General features: G+C 49.9%; 3 protein-coding genes across 5 annotated transcripts in view; 1 reads left to right on the top strand and 2 right to left on the bottom strand.

Moving 5' to 3' along the window:
* Window positions 1-15,164, top strand: part of DNAJC17 (DnaJ heat shock protein family (Hsp40) member C17) — a 29,718-nt gene extending 14,554 nt beyond the window's left edge. The window contains exons 2-12 of one of the 3 annotated variants that reach the window (XR_006060355.2): window positions 4,835-4,904; window positions 5,198-5,256; window positions 5,464-5,551; window positions 6,940-7,025; window positions 7,265-7,361; window positions 7,908-7,951; window positions 8,398-8,475; window positions 9,260-9,340; window positions 9,824-9,934; window positions 14,071-14,235; window positions 14,965-15,164. Coding sequence is in view for 2 of the 3 variants with exons in the window: in XM_004010449.6 (XP_004010498.2) it covers window positions 4,835-4,904; window positions 5,198-5,256; window positions 5,464-5,551; window positions 6,940-7,025; window positions 7,265-7,361; window positions 7,908-7,951; window positions 8,398-8,475; window positions 9,260-9,340; window positions 9,824-9,934; window positions 14,965-15,087 (837 nt within the window). In the remaining variant the exon portion in view is untranslated. Of the gene's footprint in view, window positions 1-4,834; window positions 4,905-5,197; window positions 5,257-5,463; window positions 5,552-6,939; window positions 7,026-7,264; window positions 7,362-7,907; window positions 7,952-8,397; window positions 8,476-9,259; window positions 9,341-9,823; window positions 9,935-14,070 lie in introns of all 3 variants that reach the window. The other 2 variants (XM_004010449.6, XM_042252292.2) reach the window with 2 other exon arrangements.
* C7H15orf62 (chromosome 7 C15orf62 homolog) lies at window positions 10,898-14,270 on the bottom strand. Its single transcript, XM_042252296.1, has 2 exons — window positions 12,954-14,270; window positions 10,898-12,808 (listed from the first exon to the last, which is right to left on the bottom strand). The coding sequence occupies exon 2, from the start codon at window positions 12,637-12,639 to the stop codon at window positions 12,109-12,111; it is 531 nt and encodes a 176-aa protein (XP_042108230.1). The 5' UTR covers window positions 12,640-12,808; window positions 12,954-14,270; the 3' UTR covers window positions 10,898-12,108.
* Window positions 15,165-15,308: 144 nt separating the features above from the next.
* On the bottom strand, window positions 15,309-19,022 carry GCHFR (GTP cyclohydrolase I feedback regulator). Its single transcript, XM_004010451.5, has 3 exons — window positions 18,874-19,022; window positions 17,059-17,153; window positions 15,309-15,824 (listed from the first exon to the last, which is right to left on the bottom strand). Exons 1-3 carry the CDS (start codon window positions 18,907-18,909, stop codon window positions 15,701-15,703), a joined length of 255 nt encoding a protein of 84 aa, XP_004010500.1. The 5' UTR covers window positions 18,910-19,022; the 3' UTR covers window positions 15,309-15,700.
* Between the last annotated feature and the right edge of the window lie 6,003 nt (window positions 19,023-25,025).

Here is a 25,025-nt window from a genome sequence, read left to right as displayed (position 1 = left end):
AGGAGGGTTCCCTTTTCTCCACACCCTCTCCAGCATTTATTGCTTGCAGATTTTTGGATCGCAGCCATTCTGACTGGTGTGAAGTGGTACCTCATTGTGGTTTTGATTTGCATTTCTCTAATAATGAGTGATGTTGAGCATCTTTTCATGTGTTTTTAACTTCTTTTTTATATTTAATTGGAGGATAATTGTTTTACAATGTTATGTTGATTTCTACTGTACATCAGTGTGAATCAGCTGAAAGTATATATATATCTCCTCCCTCTTGAGCCTCCCTCCCACCCCCCTCATCTTTTAATTTTGTCTATGATTTTTTGCTTAGATAAATTTAAAAAATTTCATTGTAAATCCATTCATTTTGTGTACGTGTACATGTGTGTGCATGTATGTGTGATTCCTTCCCTTGCTTTTATGCTTAGGAATTTCTTCCCCACACTAAAAGTAGATTAATAGTCTCATCATTTTCTTTTAGTTTGATTTTTTGTATTGAGTTTTTTTTTTTAAATCTATTTGGAATTATTTTGGTATATGGCTTGAGATGAAGAACTAACTTTTTTCACTCATTATGTTGGATTTTAGTAATACTTTTTACCATACATTGAATTTTTACCTTTATTACTGTTTGTTTCTTGGCCATGCTTATATGTTCCGTTAATCTTGTCTTTGTGCTTCACGACAAACTTTCATTAGCTCAAAGAGAACTTTAGGGTTCAAGTTCTTTGGGCTTGGAGACCCCTAAAACCTCTTTAGTCATTCATCCTGATTCATCGCTTTTGATCTTAGAAGGCTTTCCACATCTGGCCCTGCTCGTATGCACTGTGGGGCTTTTCCTTCTAATTGGTCCACTCTCTGTTTTATGAATGACACATACCTTATGAATCATGCTACATTTCTTGTATTTTCAGTGTCACACCTGAGTTACCTTTAGGTCTTTCTCTTCTCAGGCCAGTTTTGCGTTCTTTGCCTTCATGTGTGCCCTCGCTCCCGAGCATCTCTTCATCCCAAGTTTGTGTTTTTAAAACTTGTTTGTGTGAATTTTATTCTTTCCCTGGTTTTCTTCTGTTACTTTCTTTGGTCAAAGGTTTTTTTTTTTTTTTTTAAATTAAAATATTCTTTGACAAAAACATTTTTACTTCCATGTTTTATTGCAACCACGTCTCTGCCTTTTCACGTCCTTTTCTGTTCTCAGTACCTTTTCCTCATTAAAGGAAAACATATTTCTCTTCTGAGCTGGTTTGGGGCTTGAAGGGAAGTCAGGTTCTTCCACACCCTCTGTCTTGAATGCCCTTTCTGGCTCTGCTTGGAGAACTATTACTCAGCTTTCAGATCCAGCTCAGATGTTATCTCCTGTGTGAGGCCTTTAAGGCTAAAATTAACTCTCTCTCTCTTTTTTTTTCCATTCTTAGGGACCTCACTTAAGGAATCTTACAACTGTAGTATAATTCATTGTTTTCACAGCCATTTTCCTTGCTAAGCAGTGTCCTTCCTCTTCAGTGTCAGGGAAATTCCTGATTATTCTCTGTATCCCCAGCTTCAGCTCAGTCCTTCTGTATTCTCCATGCTCCATGAGTGGACCCAGGAGGTGGGGTAGATTTGGTGCTGTACCAAAGGGCTCTCAGAGAGCTCCCCTCCTATCTGTAGACATTCCTCTCCAAGAATGAATACCAGCATGCCCTTGCCTTTCTGACCTCACCTCTCCCCTTACTCACCCGGCCACTGGCATGAGACTGGTAATTTTTTTCAGTAGGATTCCTAAATACAGAATGTTCAGTTCCTCACACCTTCAAGGGGTGATTTGGAAATGGAGGCCCAGGCTAGGCCTTGAGGGGATAGAGGTCCAGGATACATCAAGTTGATTGGGGCAGTTGTGTTTGGTTATAGATGTTGAGTGTGTGGGAGGCTGGAGGGGTGGGAGTAAGATGGGGGTCCACCCAGATGGGGACTGAGGTGACCTTGGTCTAGTTATACTGTTGCTTCAAATGAAATCTGACGAGACTGTTAAAGACATTTGTCAAAGGAACATATTCTGGAAAGAGAATTGATGAGAAAACAAACTAATATTTGTAGATTAATTTCCCATTATTATATAATTAGGTTTTTTTGTTTGAACAATTTTCCTGTTTAAGTTAAAAAAATTCTGATATAGAGCATTAAAATGAAATATAAAACAGAAAGCTATTTAATATCATTCCTTTAGAATAAAGAACTATAAAGCATTCTCTAAAGCAAGAAAAGAAAATGAAGAGTGTTTTACCACCTAACCCCCTCTTGCCTCTTATTTTGCTTTCCTACTATTCCTACTATTTACTACTATTTAGTATTTCCTACTATTCCTACTATTTACTCCTTCCCTCCCTCTTATTGTCCTTTTTCGCATTTACAAAAAAGAATACGTAACACTTTAAAAGAGCTCCATGATACAAAAGAAACCATCTTCCACAAAATTCAGCCTTTGTAGGGCATGCCTGCTAATCCTGGTCCTGAGGGCAGTGTTGCAGATTGAGGCAAAAGACACCCTGTTCTCCCTTCCTCTTCCTCTCAACCAGTTCAGACACAGCGCCTGGGATCAGAGAGCGAGGAGAGGTGGGGGCAGAGAGGCAGAAACAAATCCCAGTGACTTCTGTTTGTTGGAATGATCGGGGGAAGGTCTTTGAAAAGAGGGCTGGGGAAATAGGGAAAGAACACTAGCTTTTTAGTTCTCTCTCTCTTTATATATTTTTGTATTGTTTTACTTATTGAAAAACAAAAGACACTTGTTCTCCTACATTAGCAGGTGGATTTTTTAAACTACTGAGCCATGGGGGAAACCTGCAAATATAAAGAGTATATAATAAAGGCTTGGTTTAAAGTGAAAAATAAATAAGGCCCTAGGCATAAATGGAGAAGGGAAAAGAAAGAGTAAAGGGAGGAATGACAAATGATAAGTTGCCTCAAGAGTAAAAGATGACATGTCAAATGTAAGACTGTATGAAACTGTCACCTCCTCTTCCCTTATTATTATTTTTAATGAGGAGAAGGGGGCGACAGGATGAGATGGTTGGATGGCATCACTGAGTCAGTGGATATGGGTTTGAGATAGTGAAGGACAGAGAAGCCTGGTGAGCTGCAGTCCATGGGGTGGCAAAGAGTCAGACACGACTGAGTGACTGAACAACAAATAGTGAAAAAAAAAGCTGGATTTTGTTATTGTTGGTGAAGACCTAGGTTGGGGTGAGGAGGTGAACATAAGTGGGCTGTTGGGAAGGTTAGGGGCCAGGGAGGGACTTTTACACTTTCTGCCAAAGCCTGTGCTGGGAGTGGTTCCTGCTTCCTCAGGCTCAGCCAGGAGAGCTATTAATAGATGGGCTTGCTTGCCTGGGCAAGTGAAGGTGTGGTTCCAGCTCTGGCCCAGCAGGTGGCAGCACACCCCAGAGGTCCTGGGCTAGCTGTAGCCGAAGGTGCAGCCGGCACTGGGCCACAGACCCTCCCCTGGGGGTGCTGGCTGTTTGCCTCTGGAGGCCCTTTTCTAGCACACTTTGGATTGAAATGTTTATTGGTTCCCCATAGGAAGCCTGGAGAGCCAGTCTGCTCAGCTACTGGTAGAGGTTCTGGGCTAGAGGCTTCTCCTCCCAAGAGATTTGAGCAGTAGGTAACATATACAGGCAGAGTGAGGGCAAGGCCTCAGAAAGCAGAGGATTTCTGGGTTTTGTGCTCTGAGTGGGGAATATTCAAAAGAGAACCTTGGTAGCTATGTTTATTTAGTTTTACTAATATAAAAAATAATACTTATTTTCTTTTTAATAAAGAGGTACAAAGATGAAAACTAAAAATAGACCATAGCTTTCCCACCAAGATAACCCCTGTTATCAATAAAAAAAATAATAATAAAGACTAGTTTAAGATTTGAAAATTAGAACCACAGAAAAGTATACAATGAGAAGTGAATGTTTCTTTCCCCTCCACTTTCAGCTTCTCTCCGAAAGAAACCACTGTTTCTTGTGATTGCTGTGAGGAAAAAAGGAAAACAAAGGCTTGCACATGCTTGAGTGTTTCTAACTATTTACATTTCTTTTATTTTTGGTTTATTTTAACCCCCAAATTATCATATTAATATGTACTGTTCTAAGCCCTGTTTTTTAAAACGCACTGTACCTTGAAGATACTTCCTTTTTTTTAAGTTGAGGTATAATGGACACATCACGTTGGATTAGTTTCAGGTGTAGAACATAATGATTTGCTGTTTGTCATCATACCTAATCAGTTTTCTTTCTTGTAATGAGGACTTGAGGATGTTTCTGGACAGCACATACAGACTTTTGTCTATGGCGATTTCTTAAGTGAGTCTCCTCGTTGCTGGAGACTTTGGTTGGCTTTACTTTGGGGCTTATATAAACTATGTTTTAGTGGGCATCCTTGTATATTTATTTTGGCATGCTTCTGCAAGTCCAAATTCCATAATAAGTCAAAGAGAAAGTACATTTAAAATGTTGATGGCTAAGTTTCCCTGCGGAAATGTTGCCCTGGCCTACATTACATTACACTAAGACTGTGTGAGTGCCTGTTTCTGGGTGGCTAGAGGGAATCTGCCCCTGCCAGGAGCCTCTGACATCCACAGAGGTGAGACTAGGCGCTCGGCAGGAAGCAGGCCCAACCCTGCTGCTGGGCAGCCTTCAGCTTCCTCCATAGCCTTTGCTTCCACTGAAGATCTCCACTGTGGTTGTGAGATGACTGTTTCAGTGTGGCAACCTTCCTGTAGCGATGCAGAGCCCTCCCTGGATTTCCCTTATCCCATTACCAGTGTTTTCCTGTCCATCTTGGGGTGCGAGAATGAATAACCCAATCTTGTCTCTTCCAGGTGAAGAAGGCATATAGACAGAAGGCCCTCTCCTGCCACCCAGACAAAAACCCGGATAATCCGAGAGCAGGTGAGCCTCTCCTCGGCATGGGGAGGAGCCCAACCCACCTGGGTGTGCTGTGAGTGCCATGGAGGTCAACGCACACAGCCCGACTTTGGGCACTGGGCCCGCGGCTGCACTTCACACGTTAAGGGCGTCTGATCAGTTGCTGATATGCTTACCCTTTTTTGTTGGTTGGGCACCTGTTGATGTCTTCCTTTCCAGCCGCCTGTGGCTTCTTTGAGGTGCTTTTCTGAGGGAGCACACTGTCACCAAGTCTAACTGTACTTTTCTCTTCTCTCTTTTTTGATCTCTCTGTTCAGCTGAACTCTTCCACCAGCTTTCTCAGGCCTTGGAGGTACTGACCGATGCTGCCGCCAGGGTAAGCACATCCTCCTCTGTCTGAATTGTCCCCTACATTTAGAGACCGCTGTGTGCTTCATCCTCTATACTCGGCCATGCTGTCCTCGCCTGGAGACTGTCACCAGACAGTCTCACTAGCTCTAGGGCTAGAGGCGGGGCCAGGGAGGAGGCCTGGCGCTGTGTGTGTTACCCCGTTGACTGCCCCTGTGTTCCTTCCTTCTGCCAGGCTGCGTATGACAAGGTCAGGAAAGCCAGGAAGCAGGCGGCAGAGAGGACCCAGAAACTTGATGAGAGAAGGAAGAAAGTAAAGCTCGGTAGGTGGCATCGTGGTGCTGGCGCCCTGCGGTTTACCTGGGTTGTTTTTATGCAGCTCCGCCACCTTTGCTCCTGTAGCTTCAGTTCCAGCCACTCAGAGCTTTGGGCCCCAGTCCTGGGCACAACCGGGTTCTCAGGGGTGGCTCCTGAAGGACAGTCTTAGGAATAATAACAATGACTAGGTGTGCTAATAGCTAAGCATTGTGACAGATGTTTTACTGCCTCCTTTAATTATCACAACTATCCAAAGAGCTGGGTGTTACGAAACCTATTTTATAAACAAAAGAAGCTAAGGTACCAAAAAGATAAGAACGTGCTGGAACCAGGATTTGAACCCACACAGCACGAGCACAGTCAGTGTCCTTGTTGGCCGTGCTGTCGTTTACCTGTGTCATTTGTCCAAGTTCCACGCAGAGTTCTCACTCTGAAATCCCCTCAAAAGGGTCCAAAGAGAGCCAGACATTTGCCTCTTGAAAAACAGCTTTATTGACATTATTTTGTATATCCTATTGTCCACCCATTTCAAGCGAACAACTCAGTGATTTTTAGTAAATTTAACAAATGGGGCAACTATGACTCTAAATCAATTTTAGAACATTTTCATTACCCCCACGAGATTGGTTCAGGCATTCTTCACTCAATTTTTCTCCCCTTCATCTTGCCTGTTTCACATCCGTATATTTATTATGCACATACACCATCCCCGTACCTCCATCAAAAACAAACAAACCTGGAGTTTAGGTAAGTAAAGTGAACAGAAAAGAAAGCAGTGAGTCCCAGACCTGGGAGAAGCATTTGCTGCAGCAGCTGACCTGGGACAGAGCCACAGGCAGGTTTCTCTTGGAAGGTGGGAAGGGCTCCAGGCCCTGGGGTGATGTCCTTGCATGGAGGCTGCTGTCCCTGTAGCTGGGTCTGCAGTGAGGCTTGGTAAATGTGCGTTGAGGGGCAGGTAGAGGAGACAGTGGAAACTCAAGCACAGTGGTGGGAAAGAGCATTGAAGCCAAGGCAAGGTCACAGGCTGTGGTGCCAAACCGCAGGAACAGAGGCCGGCGGCTCCTCCCACTGGCAGCCCTGACCCATGGCCCTGGGCTGCTGACATCAGCACCCACCCACACCTTCTTCATTGTTCAGAGAACCAGCTTGGTCAGCAGGAGCTGCTGTAACTCTTCTAGACCCTAGCCACTCAGCTGGAGCCTATACTCTTCCTTGTGACAACTTTTCTCAATGGAAATGAATCTGGGAGCACATGGACATGGAGGGAGGGGGCAGAATTACTGGATGGGTTTATGCTACATGAGACATTGGGGTAGCAGCCAGAGCCAGGTGGGCTGGGCCCATGTGGAAACTGCTTAGACCAGACATTGGGTCATTCAACCCTTGTGCCTAGACCTGGAGGCCCGGGAGCGGCAGGCCCAGGCCCTCGGCAGCGAGGAGGAGGAGGAAAGCGGGAGCGCCAGGACACTAGAGCAGGAGGTGAGCGTCCAGGCCCTGCAACCATCTGCAGGAGGAAGAGGCCGGTGGAACTAGAGGCTGCTGTGGCTGGGGTGGGTGTGCCCTTCCCACCTTCCCCTGTGGGATCTGGGTCGTCTGTCCCACCCGCAGGTTGCTGAGCCTAGCTTGCAGGTGGAACTTCCCAGGGACCTTTGCAAGGTGAGCCAACCTGGAATTGGATCTGCACAGAACTGTCACCCTCCCCAACCCCCGCTCTGCAGATCGAACGCCTGCGAGAAGAGGGTTCCCGGCAGCTGGAGGAACAGCAGAGGCTGATCCGGGAGCAGATACGTCAGGAACAGGAGCAGAGGTTGAGAGGTAAGAGTCTGGCCCCCACACCAGCCTCCCACTCTGAGGTGGCTCACAGTGGCCACACTGGCTGCTCGGTGAAGTTGATCTGGGAAGCTTCTACCTGCTGGAACCCTCTGGGTACCCCACTTGGACACATGCCACCTTTTCTTTCTTACAGTTCTCTGGGGCTTATTGGCTTTCCCTCTGCCTGAGATCTCCTGGCCGCATTTATGTTGGCTCTATTTTTGGAGCAGATCACCAGGGCAGGGCGAGGAAGGCTCTGGGACACTTTGTTTCAGTAGAACTGTGAGGTCTATACCTCTGTCTCTTGCCCCCAGGAGGCATTCACAGCCCTCCTTGGTGGAGTGCTGATCATGGCCTCCAGCAGGCAGCTGGGCTGCTACCCTAAGGTGGCAGCTGGGGGTGAGGGTAGGATTGCTCCTACTTGCCCTGCCAGGCTCCACAGCAGGGCGGGGCACTGCTTTTGGACAAGAGTGATCTTTTCCAGACTGTATCTCCCCGGGGGAACCTCTCCATCACATTCTATCTTGCTAATTATCCTAAATTTTCTAGGAATGGCAGAAAATCCTGAAAGCAAAGAAACCCCCAAGCTAAAGGTGAGCCCTGCAGGGTCTACAGGCCACCTCACACTGCCTCCTCTCAGCAAGAAGAGATGCTTCTGGGGACACCAGGGCTTGTGGTGGGGACACTGGATCTCTGGAAGCCACACCACCGCCCACATGCCATCCTTCCGTTGTCCCAAGGCCTGGGCGTCAGGATGGCCCATCAGAGCTGGCTGTGAAAGGCTGCTCTTAGCCCTGAAGGCTGCAGGGCAGCCCTCTCTGAGGCCCCTTGAAGGAGAGCATGTTATAGGCTCTATAAGAGCCCTGAGACTGGCCGAGCAGGCCTCCTGCCTATCCATTTTCCAAGGGGAATGCATTTCTGGGGGATGCTCCCTAGATCACTGCTGCCTTGAAGGCCAGAGGGGCGTCTGCTCAGGTGCAGGGTCTGGTCCTCTTGAGAAGTCAGCGTTTAATGGTGGCCCCAACTGCTGTCTTTTCAGCTCAAGTGGAAGAGCAAGAAGGAAGCTGAGTCACAAGGTGGCTATTCCAGAGATGTCCTCCTGCGGCTCTTTCAGAAGGTCTGCTCTGCTGACTTCCCTCTTACCCATCATCTCAGTCCCCACGTAGCCCAAACCTCAGGATCTCCAGGCCTAACCTTCCTTCACATCTCTACCTGCCTTTTTTTTTTTTCTGTGCTGTAAACCATGTGGTAAGTCATTTCAGTTGGGTCTGTTTGTAACCCTATTTACTGGAACCTGCTAGGCTTCTCTGTCCATGGGATTTTCTAGGCGAGAATACTGTAGTGGATTGTCGTGCCCTCCTCCAGGAAATCTTCCCCACCCAGGGATTGAACCCTTTTCACCTGTGGCTCCTGCATTGCAGGCGAATCTTTTTACCGCTCAGCTACCAGGGAAGCCATAAGCCACAGGATAGTCTAAAGACTTCTGCTTGAGCCGTGGCCCTCCAGTCACTCGTGTTGCCATGTGCCTCCTCCAGCCAGATCCAGCCCTTGTCATCCTTAGAAGTGAGGGGCTTGGCTGGGTGTATGGGGAGAGAGGAGGTGGGTGTCTGGCACTAAAGCTCCGTCCTCCCCATCTCCTTCAATCATAGAGGCAGCTGTGCGTCTCTGCTGGTCCGAATCCCCATGTCTGCCCAGCTCTCCTGCATTCCTGGAAAAAAAAAAAACCCACAAAAACCTCTCTTTCCCATCTCTGATATCCCCTCTCTGGGAACCTAGCAACAACAGGTTATCCCCAACCCAAAATGACCTGGTTGCTTCTGGGTGGCCTAGGCTTATCTCCAGTGTGAGCTGGGCTGTCCTGAAGGCTGGGCCATGCTTACTGGGACCCCTTATCCTCACAGTATGGAGAGGTGCTCGACCTGGTGCTCTCCAGTAAGAAGGCAGGCACTGCTGTGGTAGAGTTTGCAACCGTCAAGGCTGCGGTGAGTGCTCTGTGGGGCTTTGGGGTCCACCAGCAGCCCTGCCATTCCAGGGGAGGAACTCAATTCTGTGGGCCCTCTGAGCTTAGGTGTCCCCACTCCTTGGGCCAGCTCAGAGCCAAGATTTCCCTGAGGCCCACAGGTCCTAGGAGAGGAGACACAGTGAGTGAAGGAATGAATAGGAGAATGTTCCAGAGATGGTGTCATTTCCTACTGCCTGGCTCCACACCCCTCACCCTCCCCTGGAAGCCAGTGTGCCTCCAGGTTGGGACCTTCACAGAGCCTTCTCCCCTCCCCTACTGCCTAGTCAGAAGACTCACGTTTCCCATGAGGAGGGTCAGAGCTTCAGCACACCATTGCATGAAGGCTGCTCCACTTTGCTTGGAGGATGAGAGGGCTGGTTCTGGTTCTTTCTGTAGGGGTAGAGAGAACCACTGTGTAGCTGACTGGAATGATGGGACTGGGACTGGCTGTTGTATTTGACAGGAGCTGGCTGTCCAGAATGAAGTGGGCCTGGTTGATAACCCTCTGAAGATTTCCTGGTTGGAGGGACGGCCCCAGAGTGCGATGGGCCACAACCACCCAGGACTGTCCCGGGTAAGGAGCCGGGCCTCACTGTTCTGGGCCTACTCAAGCTTCGGGGTGTCTCTTCCTATCTGGGCTCTTCTCAGGGCCCTTTCCTCACAAACCCGTCATCAGGACCACAGAGAGATTGGCAGGTCTGCTCACCCAAGCAGGAGGACTGTGATTCCTTGCTGCCTCTCGCCAGGCTGGCTTACCCTACCCACAACTCTTAGGCCTTACTTTCTGTGTTCTAGTCTCCCTTGGGAGCTCTCATCATCATCCAAAGGTGTTGCCCTGGCCTGTGGGTTGTTTGGTTGCTGTGTGAAGCATTTGGTGCTGAGATGACCCAGTACTTCAGGGAAGGGCTGGTGAGGAGGGTGGCTGCCTCCTTCCCCAGCTTCCTTCCAGGTGTGTCTGTGGCTGTCCCAGACAGGGACCTACTGTCAAGAGGCAACATCTCCTCTTTAGAAATAACACTGGCTTCGCTGCCGACACTGAGGTGCTACCTGGTGCCCGACTCTTGGGGGGAAGCACAGACTTGAGCTGACACACACCACGTACCAGCTCTTAGTCCCCACAGACCCACGAAGGCTTGTGTTCACTCCTCCCCCATACACACACATATATATGTATATACACACACCCGGCCCAGGTCACACCTGCCCCCGCTTTGGTGGGGCAAGAGCTCTCCCTTCTCTGAAGCGTCTGGGGGTCTGTGCCTCAGGCTGATATGCTCCAGCCCCTCTGGGGTGAAGAGTGCCCCTCAGCAGGTCAGCAAGGGCTCTGCTCCCACTGCCTGTGGCATGTTCCCCTGCTCTCTGACATGGCCCTCACCCGTGAGGATGGGGTACTGTTTGGAGTGTGTCCCAGACCCTGGACAGAGGAGGAAAGGGAGCTGCTCTGAGCCTGACCTGGGACTCTTTAGAGACTGTTTCTCTCTCCCCTCATCCCTGGTAAGTCCCAGCATTTCACAGCCCCAGATGACACGCCATAGGCTATGTAATAAAGAACTTTATTTATCATCTGCACCCCCAGGGAAGCTTTCCGATCGGCACATGCACACAGAGTAGAAACGGGGAGCCCATAAGGCTTGCATCGTGGAGGTAGTGTGTGCCAGAACCACATGCCGCCAGCCAGGCTCCGGCTCCAGGTCTTCTGGCCAGGCGTCAGGGCAGCGCCGCAACCCCCATCATCAGAGTCTTTGAGCAAAGCTCCTTGGTCCTGGTGGTGATTCTGGAGACCAGCTGTGCCTCTTCACTGTAACAGCCTTGAGCTTTGTGTCCGTCCCCTGATCAGACCTCCCATATTCTCATGGGTGCAGGAAGGAGGGAAAACTGTACTATATTTCGTTGCATTTCCCCAGGGCTCCTATCACAAATATTTCCAAGAATTCCCCAAAGCCTGTCTTTTGAAGCTGTCTGTGCCTGACATCCCCTCGAGTTCCTTCCTTGGGCTCCAGGGAGTGCTCCGGGCAGCCGTGTTGGCATTTTGAGTCTCACGCCCCCTTTCCTGCTAGTGATTTCTTTGGACTTTTTCCTGAGTTACTCTCTGTATCTCCCCCAGCCTCACTCTTCCTACCCCACAAGCCTCTCCCTTCCCTGGCAGGCCCCATATGCTTCCCTTACCCCCACCAGGCTATGGTCTAGGCCTGTGTGGCCCAACAGAACTTTCTCCAGTGACGTTAACGTTCACCGTTTGCCGTTCAGTGTGGTAACCCTTAGTCATATGTGGCTGCTGAGCACTTGAAATGTGGCTAGTGTGACTGGGATGACTTTTTTATTGTATTTAGTTTTAATTAGTGTGACTTTAAACAGCCACATGTAGGAGCTGGCACAGCGCACCCATCTTTGAGCCCAGTCTGTGTCCTCCACTCCGAGACTTGCCCTTATGCCGCTGTCCCTCTGCCTCCACCCAGGCCTCTGCCTGGCCCCTGTGGCTGCAGGCGTGGCCTCCCTTCCCAGCCTAGCTAGCTGTCTTCAGGGCTCCTGCCAGCAGGCACCCCCCTCACATTTCTGGCTTGCCTCTATACCTCTGTCCCTCCACCATGGGGTGATTCAGAGAACTGTTCAGGACCCTAGGGGTTGGGGGAGGGGCAGGCAGGGACCTGGATTTCTATCCCTGCCTTAATCCTCGACAGTCCCCTCTTCTCTGGGTCCCCAGGCTCCCACCTCTTTCAGTCACCCCACCTCTGCCCACCCTCCTCCCATTCAGAAGCTGAGCTCACTGGGAAATTGCTCTCTCAGCATCTGCAGAACCTCCTCAAGAAGTGAAATCCCCAGGTCTACTTTGAAGGAGAAGAAGGGATCACTGAGGTCCGGAGCAGGTGTCCTCTGGAAGGGGGGCGTGTCCGTAAGGTCCTCCTCGGAGGATCGGTGGAGGGTGTCTGCCACGGAGAGCATGGAGGGCAGGGTGGCAGAGTAGGCGGCAGTGTACTCTGCGGAGGGGGCCTCTAGGATGTTGGGGCAGCTGAAGCTTTCCCGGTAGAGACGCGGCGGTTTGGGCGGGGCCAGCAGGGTGGCCCGGGGCTGCTCGTCCCCCCACAGTGGCAGGCGCCGGCCATCCGGTCTCCCTCGCAGCTCCCGGATGACCTCTCTGTTGCTGTACTCCTCATGGTCCCCCCCAGCCGTGCTGGCCTGACTGAGCACGCTGCCCTGTCGCCGGAGTCTCCGCGGCCGCCCCAGGCTCAGCCGCTTGAAGAAGGAGGGGCTGCGGAAGGAGCCTTTGCGCCAAGTCTCCATGGGGCCCTGGGGAGCCCTCAGACCAGCCTGGTACCTCAGAAGCCTGGTCAACGGCAGCTGGGGACCATCGGGCCCCACTGGAGCAGTGAAGAGCGAGAATCAGGCAGCCCTCGAGGGCAGAAGCAGAGGCCTCCGGGTTTCTGCTCAGCACGAAGCGTGGGCGAGCATCCTGGATGATGAGAGGGCTTGCAGGGCAGTCCAGGAGAGCCGAGAGCTGGGTGTGCCTGGCGACAGGAGTTTCCCAGAGGGGCAGGAGTGGCCCGGTTACTCGGTAGGGTAGTGGAAAAACCCCAGGAGGAGGAAACAGCACTTACGGAGCTGGAGTTCGGGCAGCTGTGGTAGATGAGGGCTGCGTTGTCTTCCGTGGGGCTGGGCTTCTCAGCGGCTCTGCTGGCTTCTCCCTGGCCCGGGCAGGGGGCCGGCCTCTCCGCTGGTAGCTCCGACTGTGATTATTGGCTTGGCTGTTTGTGACTCTGCGTGTGGCGGTGGAGATGTTTTGTTGTCTTCAGTTGACTCAGTCAGGTGGGAAGTCGCGTTCAGGCTCTGAGGTAATTGCAGCATCTGCAGGCTGGGGTTTGGGCTGCGCGGCCAACACCCTGGGGCACCAGGGAGCTGTAGATTCCTCTGGGGGCTGTCCGGGCAGCCCTGCTCTGTGTCACCACACTGCCTCCACTTCCTCCACAGCCCCGGTGCTCTGGGCCCTGGTGGGCAGCCTGGCTCTCCAGCTCCTGTGTTTGGAGTGAGGAACTCAGAGGTGGGAGTTGACTGAAAGACAGGCTTGTGGAATGACTGTTGGGGAAGGAAGGGACCTGTCACTGGTGTGGGTGACTCAGACCTGGGGCCCAGTGACAGGCCCTCATTAGCAGAACCCGCAGGGATGGGGAGGAGGAAAGAGGCAGAGGGTGTGTTAAGGGTGGGCAGCCCTGCACCTATAAAGCGCTGGCTCCTCCCAGGGGCGTGCCAAGGGTGACTTCAGGTATTCTCAGCAGAGCAGCATTACCTTGGGGACGGGAGAACTGACCTCCCCTTGGCCTGACATCAAACCTGGCTGCTATTTCCTCACCCTTCCTTGATTTACCCAGATGGCCTCAGGGCAGGAAAGGACAGTTGAGGGCCAGGGTCCTACCTTCCTGTCAGGCTGTGTGGACCTCATCTGGGGTCTGTCCTCTGGGGAAGGGGCTGGGCCAAGCCTAAGAGGTGGGCCTGGCGGAGAGGGCAACTCTCCTTGAAGTTGCTGCAGCTTGGGAGAGAGAAGGAGGCGTGGGGTTGTTGGGAGGAACAGGGGGATCTGGGCTGAGTAACACTTCCTGGTTCCATACATCCCCGACTGCAAACCAGTTGGCCAGGGCCTAGCATCTTAACCCTAGCCACTCCCTTCTAATTCCCTGGGTCACTGACCACCAAACTTTCTTCTTGGCTTGTTCCGCGAAGGTGTACCAGCTTGGGGTACTACAAGAAGCTCTGCTCTGCAGCCCCCCCTGACCTGGCTTGCTTCTGTGCCACTTCTGGTGGGCTTCACCTGTATTCACACAGCTTCAGCTGCAAGGAGGGAGGAAGTGGATCTAAGACCCACTGCAGACCTTATCAGGGCATGAGGTCGGTGGCTCGGGGCTCTCCTGCACAGCCACCTCTCCAGCCCACAGCCTTGGCCTACTGAGGTGGTTGTTTATTATTCTTTTGATTATTAAAATGCTGCCCTCTTTAATCTCTCACACTGTGCTGGCAAGATCATAAAAGAAGCAGCCAGGGCCCTGCCCTCCGGGAGCCCCGGTGTGTATTTTTAGGAGGCAGGCTGGCATCTTGTTTCCCTCTCCTCCTAGGGTGGGGCTCCCTCTGTGTCCTTAGCAGGAGCCAGACCACAGGAAGGGAGGGCATCTGGGAGGGGGCAGTGCTCTCACCTCCTCCTGGCAGAGCCGGTATATTTCTGCACCTTCAATAAACCCTCTTCCCTGGGAACTGGTGGAAGGCAGAAACCATGGGGTGGAGGACATGAGGGAGACCAGGGCCTGGCTAGAGCATAAGAAGTGAGTCACCGAGCTGCCTGCAGATGCGAAGGGCCTGGGAGAGGGGGAGGCGGGGTGGGGTGGCAGCTGCTTGATGGGCTGGAGGGAGGCAGCTGAGCAGCTGGCCTGGCGCCAAAGGCCTGCTTGCTGTGAGGGAATATGGGTGGCTTGGGGTTGCGGGATGTTCCAGGGTCCTCCCTTTCCCGGGCAGCCTTCTCCTTGACCGTTGGTGGCAGCTCTGCCTAGGCCCCGCCTCCAAGCCTGGAGTCTGTGGGACACTGCCCTGCCACCCTGATCCCTCCCTGTCTCCCTCTGTCCCCAGGGCTCGGTGGTGTCCGAGAGAGACTACGAGAGCCTTGTCATGATGCGCATGCGCCAGGCAGCTGAGAGGCAGCAGCTGATCGCCCAGATGCAGCAGGAGGACCAGGCGGGGCAGCCCACGTAACCTCATGCCTCTAGCCCTCCCCTCCCACAGCCTTTTCTTAAACATCACCAATAAACTTTCTGCTTTTTAAGAATCTACCTCTATTGCATACATAGGTATAGGGTGTGGTCCTGGTTTCTGGGCTCCGACCAGGCCTGGCTTTCCCTCCCAGGGAGTGGGCAGACCCCAGGGAGGCACTCCACTTGGTGAGAGTCAGTGGCCAGCAGAGCAGAGGAGCAACCTCTCATCACAGCCCTTTATTGGCTTGGACTAGCTATGCAGGCCCCACCCACCCAGTCCTGGAGCCATGCTCCACAGGGGTACCCAGCTCCCTGCCAGGGGCAGCCTGGCTCGTCAGCCCCTCAGTTTTTGATAGAACAGGGCCTCCTCCAGGGCCTGCGCCTGGCCTGAAGCTGGAGGGGCAGCTGAGGGCACTAGGGCCAGGGGCCCTACCCTTCCACACTGTTCGAGACAGGTTTCAGAGAAGGCCATTCACTGCCCAGTGGTGCTGGGCCAAGGAGAAGGACGATTTGGGAAGAAGGGGCAGGGCGGTGAGCAAGGCAGGGTCCTGGGGTCAGGGTCCATGGCAGCCACTCGAAAGAAGGGGTGACTGGCGCTCCTCAGTGTGGGAGGGTCACTCCTTGTGCAGGCACCACACCAGTGTCTGGCCCACCCCTGTCATGCTCAGCACACGGAAGCCCCTGCGCTCCAGCTTGTCCAGGACTATTCGAGGAGGGTCATTCACGTAGTACTCAGAGCTGCGAAGAGAAGGAGAGTGGCATGAGAGGGTACACAGCACAGCCCCGCGTACAAACCTAGTATCTGCTGCAGACTTGGCCTGGTCACGAGTACTCCTAGCAGGACTGCTGTTTGCAGGTGGCCTTCTGCAAATGTTCCCTGCCCTGTCTCCTGCTTAGCTCTTTGCATCATCTTATTTATTCCTCTTAACAACCTAAGGGAGGTACTGTTATTCCCATTTTATTTGTAAGAAAGAGAATCAAGAGGGGTAAAGCAGCTTTTCTGATGTCATGCAGTTAGTAACACCTCTGTTAGTCTGAGAATAGCCCACATGCCCTGGGTCACTGCCGATTTAGAGGGAGCAGCCTCCTTTCCCAGGGCCATCCCCCAGGCCTCTGTCCTCTTGCCTGGCTGTCCTGGAGTCCTGGAGCAATAAGGTTGGCCTTCAAGAGCTCCTGGCTGTGGGTGCTGCCCCCTAGGATGGAGAGTGCTTGGTTTCCCTTCTTTCAGGGTTAATTGATTCTGAAGGGCCATCAGGTAGATAAAGAGCTCAAGCCCCAGGCTGGGCATCTCAGAGACAAAAGCCTCATGGCAAAGGGATGGGGTTGGCTTCAACCCTGCAATCCTGACCAAGGGGCTAGGGCCAGCTCACCTCCTCTTTCCCAACTGGGGTACACTCTGGTGACCTTTCTTAGGAGTTCTAGCCTGTGTGGACAGGGTTCTCCCTGTCCACTGGGTAGGAAGGAATGAGGGGTAGAAGAGGAATTAACGATCACTGTTAAGACTTGGAGCTGGGGTGAAGGATGCCGAGGGAAGTGGTTAAGTCCCCAGGCAGCAGCTGAACTGGAAGCAGGACCCAGGCATCCTGTTTCTAGGGCTGAGCTTTGTTACTCATTCAGCTCTTCAAGCCAGAGTCTTTCTCTGTGCCTGTCTTGGCCTTCATGAGATTCAGCTTAGAGAGGAAAGGGTAAGGCAAGAAGCAGTGCGCTAGCAGAAGTCTATACTCAGGGGACTGGACTCTGTCCTGGTACCTTGCCCAGGGGCTCCCTTGTGAAGGGAGGACCAATGGAAAAGCTCTCAGAGCAAGTCTGGGGGGCTGTGGTGAGGCTGCAAATGGGACCCACCCTACAGAGGACAGATCCTCAGGATACAGGCAGAGGGGTCCTGAGGCTGGGCAGGGGCATTTTCTTGTGTAAATGGAACAAAGGCCTCGGGGCTGCTGGGGAGAAGAGTCTTAGGAATGCTACTACTTACAAGTTGTTTCCCAGGACACTTCTTTTTGAGGCCCCCAGATGCTGCATCAGTTCTGGATCTGAGTACTCATCGCCCACCATGGTGGGGCCCACCTCCTGCAAGGTAAGCCACAGAGGCTGCTTGGCTGTCTGCCAGGTCAAGGTATGCAGTTAGCCTCTATCTGAGCCCACTTCAGTTAAAGGCTGGAGGAAGAGGGAAGGAATCTTAGGGGCTACACACAAGCTGGGAAGGGGTGGAGTCCGTCAGTCATCAGACTGAGCAATGTGAGGCCTCCTTGACCCCTCTAGGCTGGACTGGGCAGTGCCCAACACCGGCACCTTCATGCCAGGCACCACTGCATGTATCTGTATCAGAATCACCCAGAGAACAGAGAAATGCAAATGTATGTCCACATAAAAACTTGCACAGACAGTAGCATTATTCATAGTAGCCAAAAAGTAGAAACAACTGAAATGTTTGTCAACTGATGAGTGGATAAATGAAATGTGATATAGCCTTTCAGTGGAAATTTATTTGACAATAAAGAGGGATGAGTACTGATGCATGCTACAGTATGGATGAACCTTGAAAACATCATGTAAGTGAAAGAGGCCAAAGACCATATATTATGATGAAAAGTAGGCGAGTGGTTACCTAGGGCTGAGGGGCCCAGGGGAAATGAGTGACAGCTAAGGTTCAGGGTTTGGGTATAGGGTTTCTATTTAAGGTGACGAAAATTGTTCTAAATGTTCTAAAATAGTTTATGGTCATGGTTGAACAATTCTGAATAAGCCAAAACAAACCAAAACCCAATCCTGTTGAACTGTACACTTTAAATTCGTGACTTCTGTGGTTATATATATCATATACCAGTGAAACTGCTAGTTTAAAAAATGGCTTCAGAAGCACTGAATTCCCAAACTCCAGGCTTACAGAGTGCTTCCGGAGATCTGGGAAGGGACCCAGGAGTCTACATTTTACCATCTGCACAGCTGGCTGACTCTTAAACCACTGCCAAGACTTCTCCCATCCAGTGGAGAGCTCATCTGCTATTTCCTGCATCTCTAGGGAACCATGCACGTCCAGATGGATCACCGGAGCACTGGAGAGGTAGGGGGCAGACGAGCGTCCTGCTGCCCAGGTTGGGGACCCAGTCACATTCTGTACAGTCAGCACCTTTCTTTTTGCAGAGGAAACTGTGCCCAGGGAAAGGGGCGTGGCTTTACTTTGAATGGATGTTCTCACACCTCTAACCCTCCTGGTCATGTCCGGGTTCTTTCTTCTTTCTTTTCTAAGGTCTCAGAAGAGCTCTTCCTGGAATGCCTAAGGGCGCAGATCGTAGCTGTAGGCGGGCCACTGTCTCAGTGTCGTAGCACATCCTTTTCTTTTTCAAACCTCTTTTCCTTAGGTTCGTCCATTCCTCCCACCCCCCATTGCCCGGCGGAGCGGCTCTGTGTAGGGCAATGGTTGCTGCGCTTGAGAGAGCAGGACTCTCTGAGTCTCTCAGAGGTTTCGACCTCCCGCAGGCAGCTAGGACCTGAGCCGCAGGCGCCCGGAACTCCTGGGTGGCGGGGACGCACGCACGTAGTCCCCTTTCCCGGCGCTGGAGGGGCCCGGCGGCCGGAAGGGCCCGGCCGCCGGAGCTCCCTAGTCCCTGGATCCAGGCAGGGTCCGAGTTCCAACCGCCTCCGCCGCCCGCGGGGGCGTGTCCCAGGCGGCTTCCGCGTCCCGGCACCCGCAGGCGTCGCCCGGGACGGAGGCGCCAAGGTGCGGCCGGCAACGTCCCCCCGCCCGGGGCCCAAAGCCAACTCCCAGGGACGGGCAGCGGGTACTCACCATGCGTATCTGGGTGCTGATGAGCAGGTAGGGCATGGTGCGCGCGTCCCGGCCAGGCTCCTTCCCTGGACTTTAGGTCGGGCGCCGACGCCAGCCCTTCAGGCTCCGGGACTGCGACCAGCCGCCTGGAGTCCAGTTACTCCGACTCTGGCCTCCGGTTGCGCCAGTCCCTGAGCTCCTGGTCCGTAAGCCCCTCGACCGGCCAATCAGGAGCGGGCGCCCTTGACGCGCCTGGAGCTCGGTGATTCAAGACCCGCCCCAGCCCTGGGGCAGCTCACTGGGACCCTGTGTTGTCACCCACCGCTTCCGAGGGTCGTCCGGCCGCGAGGAGGGACCTCTGTTGGGTAGTGGGGGGATCGCTCCCGCACCGGTGCGCCGGAGCTGGGAGCGGCCCCCGAGCTCTCTCTGCTGGCTGCGTTGGGCCGTGGCGCCCAGCGCGCGTGTTGACCTTGCACCCCGTTATTGCAACACCTCCAGTAACAGGTTCCAAAGTCCTGCGGATCCCCGTCCCAGCCCCTGTGAAGCCCAACAGGAAGCAAAGGGCGACCCCACTGAGGTCTCCCAAGCTTCTGCCCACCTCACCCAAAGACTCCTCTAAAACGTTTATCGGATCCCTACTTCCCGACCGAAGACAAGTTCTCCGGAGATTCCTTAAGCGCACAGAAGACAGGCAGGAGACCCACTCGGTGCACTGCGCATTCCTGCCTCCCCGACTGTAGTTCCTAGTACAGCGGAGGAACTTTGCATTTCTGTGGCCTTGTAGGTAAGTATGTAAGAGAACTGAGCACTTTGCTGAGTGCCAGGCCTAGAGAGACTGAAACCAATGGAATCTGGCCGTTCAGAGAGCTTTCCATGAAGCTGGACAGACACCACACACGTGCAGGAAACCACAAGGCAACACCTGGGACAAAAGAAACTTCCCCGAACCAACCACCGAAGAGAGCGGCGAGTTCACCTCCACGTGTTCACGCCCTCATCTGGATGTATCAAAATCTGACAGCATTCTTCATCTGCCTTGTTGTGACATCTGCCTTGTTGTGATTGGTTTTTGAAAAAAGAAAAGCAAAACAAAGGCAAACTGTAACCTTCCCTCCTGGACTCTTGAAAAATCTTCGCTTCACTGAAGGGCACATACAGGGCTCTCTCTGTGCCTCCAGCACTTTGACCGATGAGAGAAATACAAGGGATAAATAGCAAGTTGTAACCCTAAAGAAGGAGCTTCCCTGATAGCTCAGGGAAGTGGTAAGGAATCTGCCTGCCAATGCAGGAGGTGCAGGAGGCTCGGATTCAACCTCTGGGTTGAGAATTTCCCCTGGAGAAGGGAATGGCAACCCACTCCAGTATTCTTGCCTGGGAAATCCCATGGAGAGAGGAGCCTGGGGGATAAGCCCGTGGGGTCACAAAAGAATCAGACACGACTTAGAAGCTAGACAACCCTAAAGGATCCTTCCTGGTCTGATCTATTTTTCTGTACTCTCTTTCCCTATTTTCTACTTCCAGGACTAGAAGTTTAGCTGGAGAGATAAGATATATTTATGCTTAACAAAGGATTTCTTAAACTAAAAATTAATGCCCAGGATATGTAAAGAAATCTTACAAATTAGGAAGAAAAATGGGCAAATGACTCGATTAGGCACTTTTCAAAAAAGAGAGTGGAAATAGGCAATAAACATAAATCATGATGTTAAATACCATTAGAAATTCAGAAATGCATATTAAACCACAACGAGATAATGCTTTACAGATTTGAAAACAAATCAAAATGTGTGAGCATCATGTATTGGTGAGGATGTCTAACAGTTGAAGCATGAAGCATTACTGTTGGGATTAAAAATTGTTATGATAGATACAGTCACCTTGGAAAACAATTTGGCATCATCCAGTAAAGCTTAAGATGTTCATTACTGTGACCCACCTAACCTCTCATCGATAAACCTAGGAAAACTCACTGACTGCATCAAGAATATTAAAAAGAATATTCATAACAGCATTGTTTGTAATTAGTAAAAAACTGGAAACAGTCTTTATTGCCATCTGAAATAGAACAAGTTTTTGCTTGATTCATACAATGGAAACTATACCAATAAAAATGAATGAAAAAGCAAATATTGGGGAAAATATAGAATAATTCTATTTACCTAAAGCTCACAAACATGCAAAAATAAACAATTTGAAGGAAATGATAAATGTAATATTCAGGGTAGTGGTTACCTCTGAGAGAAGAGAAAGGGATAGAGCAGAGACAGAAATGCAGGGTTCTTAAAAGACAAAAGTGATGTTCTCCTTCTTACACTAGGATGTGGGTGCAGAGGATTATAAATGTACTCAGTTTTTATACATATATTATAAGTATTATTTTGTAGCCATTAAATATTTTATAAGAACAATCCTTTATATTATTATTATTTTTTTAGAACAATCCTTTTTAAATGTCAAGTGTCTTAGAGGTAAGGCCATCATCCCAAGGCATTGTCACCTCTCTTGAAAGAGCCAGGTACATAAGGCTCTCATGTTCTGGGCAGAGACCAGAACAGGGATTTGCGGTGTGCTCTACCCTCTCAGGCTGGACTGTGGAGGGGTGGAGAGGAAACAGGAGGGCAGACTATCTCAGACTGCCAGGGATTTATTAAATTTGCAAAACTGGTCTGTAGATGCAGCATAAGATAGAGTGCTCCATCCAGAATCACCTACCCCACTGCTGACTGCCCTGTCAGAGGCATGTACACCAGATAACATCTTTAATATCCAGGAGGAAATGAATTCCCTTACTTGGTTTTCCCATCTGGCTTCACCTCTTGCCACAATCAGTTTATCTGGCAGATCTTCCTCCCACATAAAAGGAGGAGAAATTATTCTTCTAAACAACTCAGCTTTTCATTATGAAAATCAAACTGTGTCCACAGGGTTAACAAAGGCTTATGACTAGCAAATTATTACCTTGTTTTACAGAACAATAGATAAGAAACAACTTGTTTAAACCCCCCCCGCCCCCCCCCCACCGCTTGTAAACTCCCTTCACTGATTAAGCTAGCTTTAATTTGTGTTTTATTTTTTTCTCCTCTCTCTCTCTAATTTCATACCCTTCAAGCATCACATAGCCTGGGTAATATATCACAAGACTCCTTAACCACCCCTACAGATAACAGCTTTGAAGTGTGGGTCGCTATAGCAACGGGAGCTCAAGTTGTTTCTTAGGAACTTGGAATCAGTTCATGTTCTGTTCAAGCTAGCTAAGACTGGTTGGGAACACTGACCCTAAAACTGGGCCCACACAGGTGTCCAGTGAATAGCCTTTTGACATAAGAGGGTCAAAACTCCACCATCAGATCATGCTAAGCGCCTGCATTTTTAAACATACATCCCATGAAGAAGTGTATAACCCAGATATGGCCACACAGAACACCATTTACCTTACCTTTTCCTATCTCTAATCACCTTCCCCCATGCCTAAGATCACCCTGTGATCTTAGAATTTTTTTTTTTTAAACTTTGGCTGTGCTAGCTCTTGTTGTGGCAGTTGGGATTCTCCAGTTGTGATTAGAGGGGCTTAGTTGCTCCCCAGCATGTGGAATCTTGGTTCACCGACCAGGGATTAAATCCATGTCCCCATCATTGGAAGGCGGATTCTTAACACTGTACCAACAGGGAAGTCCCCCACCCTGTTTCTTTATATCTCAAGCCTTCAGAGAGGTGGGTCTGAGATTTGTTCTCCTGTCTCCTGGCTTGGCTGCCTTGTTAATGAATTGTTTTTCTGCTGCAAACCTCTATGTCTTAGCATTTGACTTGCCATGTTTTGAGCAAATAAATCTGGTTTGGTAACAAAAGCATTATCAGTGTGGCAGGGGCTGGATATTGGTCATTCTTTATTTCCTTCCTTCCTCCATGCAGCGTTTATGGATGGTCTTTGCATTAGAGCTGTGCTAGGCATAGGGAATGGACCAGGCATGAACTCCATCCTAGAAGAGGAAGCAGTCCAGTGGGTAGAGAGTCTAGAAAGCAAATATTTATAGAACCAGTTGTAATAGAGGTAACCAATGAACTAGAGGTAACTAATGAAACTGAATCCTTAAAAATGAGTAGCTGGAAAAAAAAATCAGTAGCAGATATTGGTGAAGTTTTTTATTTAAAGGCCTTCACCACAGCCTCTGGAATGTTTTAAAATTTTATTAATTTTATTTATTTTTGGCTGCACTGGGTCTTCATTGCTTTGTGAGGGCTTTCGCTAGTTGTAGTTAGCAGGAGCTGTTCTCTAGTGCAGGCTCAGTAGTTGTTGCACAGGGCTTGGCTGCTCTGCGGCATGTGGAATCTTCCTGGACCAGGAATTTAACCCATGTCTCCTGCATTGGCAGGCGGATTCTTAACCACTTAAGGAAGTCCCAAATGTACTGCTATGTGTGTAAAATATCTCACAATTAAAAAGTAAATATGGGGAAGGTAATAGCAACCCACTCCAGTACTCTTGCCTGGGAAATCCCATGGACGGAGGAGCCTGGTAGGCTATAGTCCATGGGGTCACGAAGACTCAGGCACGACTGAACGAATTCACTTTCACTTTTCACTTTCATGCACTGGAGAGGGACATGGCAGCCCATTCCAGTGTTCTTGCCTGGAGAATCCCAGGGATGGGAGCCTGGTGGGCCGCCATCTATGGGGTCACACAGAGTCGGACATGAATGACATACATGACTTAGCAGCAGCAGCAGCAGCAGGCGTCTCAGGTCCACTGTCCCGACTGGACTATACAAACTATAATTTTAAGTTGCTAATTTATCTAGCTAAAATATTTCCTTTTAAATTAGTATATGGTCAAGGTAAAAAAATAACTGAACAGAAAAGTATGAGGCTAACTCTGAAAGGCATCCACGTCCTACCTTCCCACTTCCTTTCCCAAAGGCCATCACAGTTAACTCTTGAACTTTGTCTTGGAATCACTTACACCCTTTTAAACATAATTATCTTTTTTGTCAACAAATGATGTCATACTTTAAGCAATTTTATAGGTTGCTTGTTTCAAATAACATAGTTCTTAAAAATAGCCGTAACAGTTTATAAAGCTATATGGGTCCGTTTAATCTTCATTTTGTTTACTTTTAAATTTCTGCTATTCCATTGTCTAGGCTGTGCCATGATTTCTTTAACCAACCCTGTATCAATGGACATTTAGGCCAGTTTCAGCTTTTCACTAGTTAAAAATTGGTTGCAGTAACCATCTTTGTAAACACATATTTGAACACTTTAAATAGCAACCAAGAGAGAAACAACCTAAGGACAACCTTTTATATGCAAGCAACAATTTAGAGCTTGCAATAAAATATTATTTATTAGGTGCACAAAAATGACAGATCAAAAGAAATTTGGCAGGAAACAGAAGAGGGAGGAAGAAGAGAGGGGAAATGTGGGCTCTTAGCTACTTCCCTCCACTGTTACCTGCAAGGAGTAGAAACCACCTGCCCGCTTTGTGTGAACCTCCTCTTGCTTTTCAGAGCATGAGTATGAAGATACCAGTCCTTCAGAAAGCCATGACATTGGGAGAAGGCAGTCTGTCTTCAATTTACCAATAAAATAATCAGCATTCAAAAAAAAAAAAAGTAAATAAATATAATATCTAATCAAGGATTTGGGAGGACTGGTTTAGATATTTTGACTCCCACTAAACTAAAATTTAACTTTTAAGAAATGCTGACAATAAAATTAGAACCATAATCCATAAAAAAATCTTGTCTTTAATTTTTTTCAATTATTTATTATTTTTGGTTGCATCTTGTCTTAACTGGGGATCTTTCCTTAAGATGCATGGGCTCTGTAGTTTTGGTGTGCAGGCTTAGTTGCCCTGAAGGCATGTGGGATCTTAAGACGTTCCCTGGCCAGGGATGGAACCTATGTCTCCTGCATTGGAAGGCAGATTCTTAATCACTGGACCACCAGGGAAGTCCCTATGTGTTGTTTGCTTTTTAAGTAATTAATTAATTTTTGACCTATACTGCAGGGCTTGTGGGATCTTAGTTCCCCATCCCCCAGTCCAGGGGTAGAATCTGAGCCCCCAGCAGTGGAAGCACAGAGTCCTAACAACTGGACTGCAGGTGATTCTCTTCTTTTTAGTTTCTAAAACTACAAGTTGCATAAAATCACAGGAGTAAAATAGATTTACAAAA

The sequence above is a fragment of the Ovis aries genome, chromosome 7, assembly GCF_016772045.2.
Source record: "Ovis aries strain OAR_USU_Benz2616 breed Rambouillet chromosome 7, ARS-UI_Ramb_v3.0, whole genome shotgun sequence".
Classification (NCBI taxonomy): Eukaryota; Metazoa; Chordata; class Mammalia; order Artiodactyla; family Bovidae; genus Ovis; species Ovis aries.
Note: the sequence above shows the minus strand (reverse complement) of the source record. Positions and strands in the feature narration are given on the sequence as shown.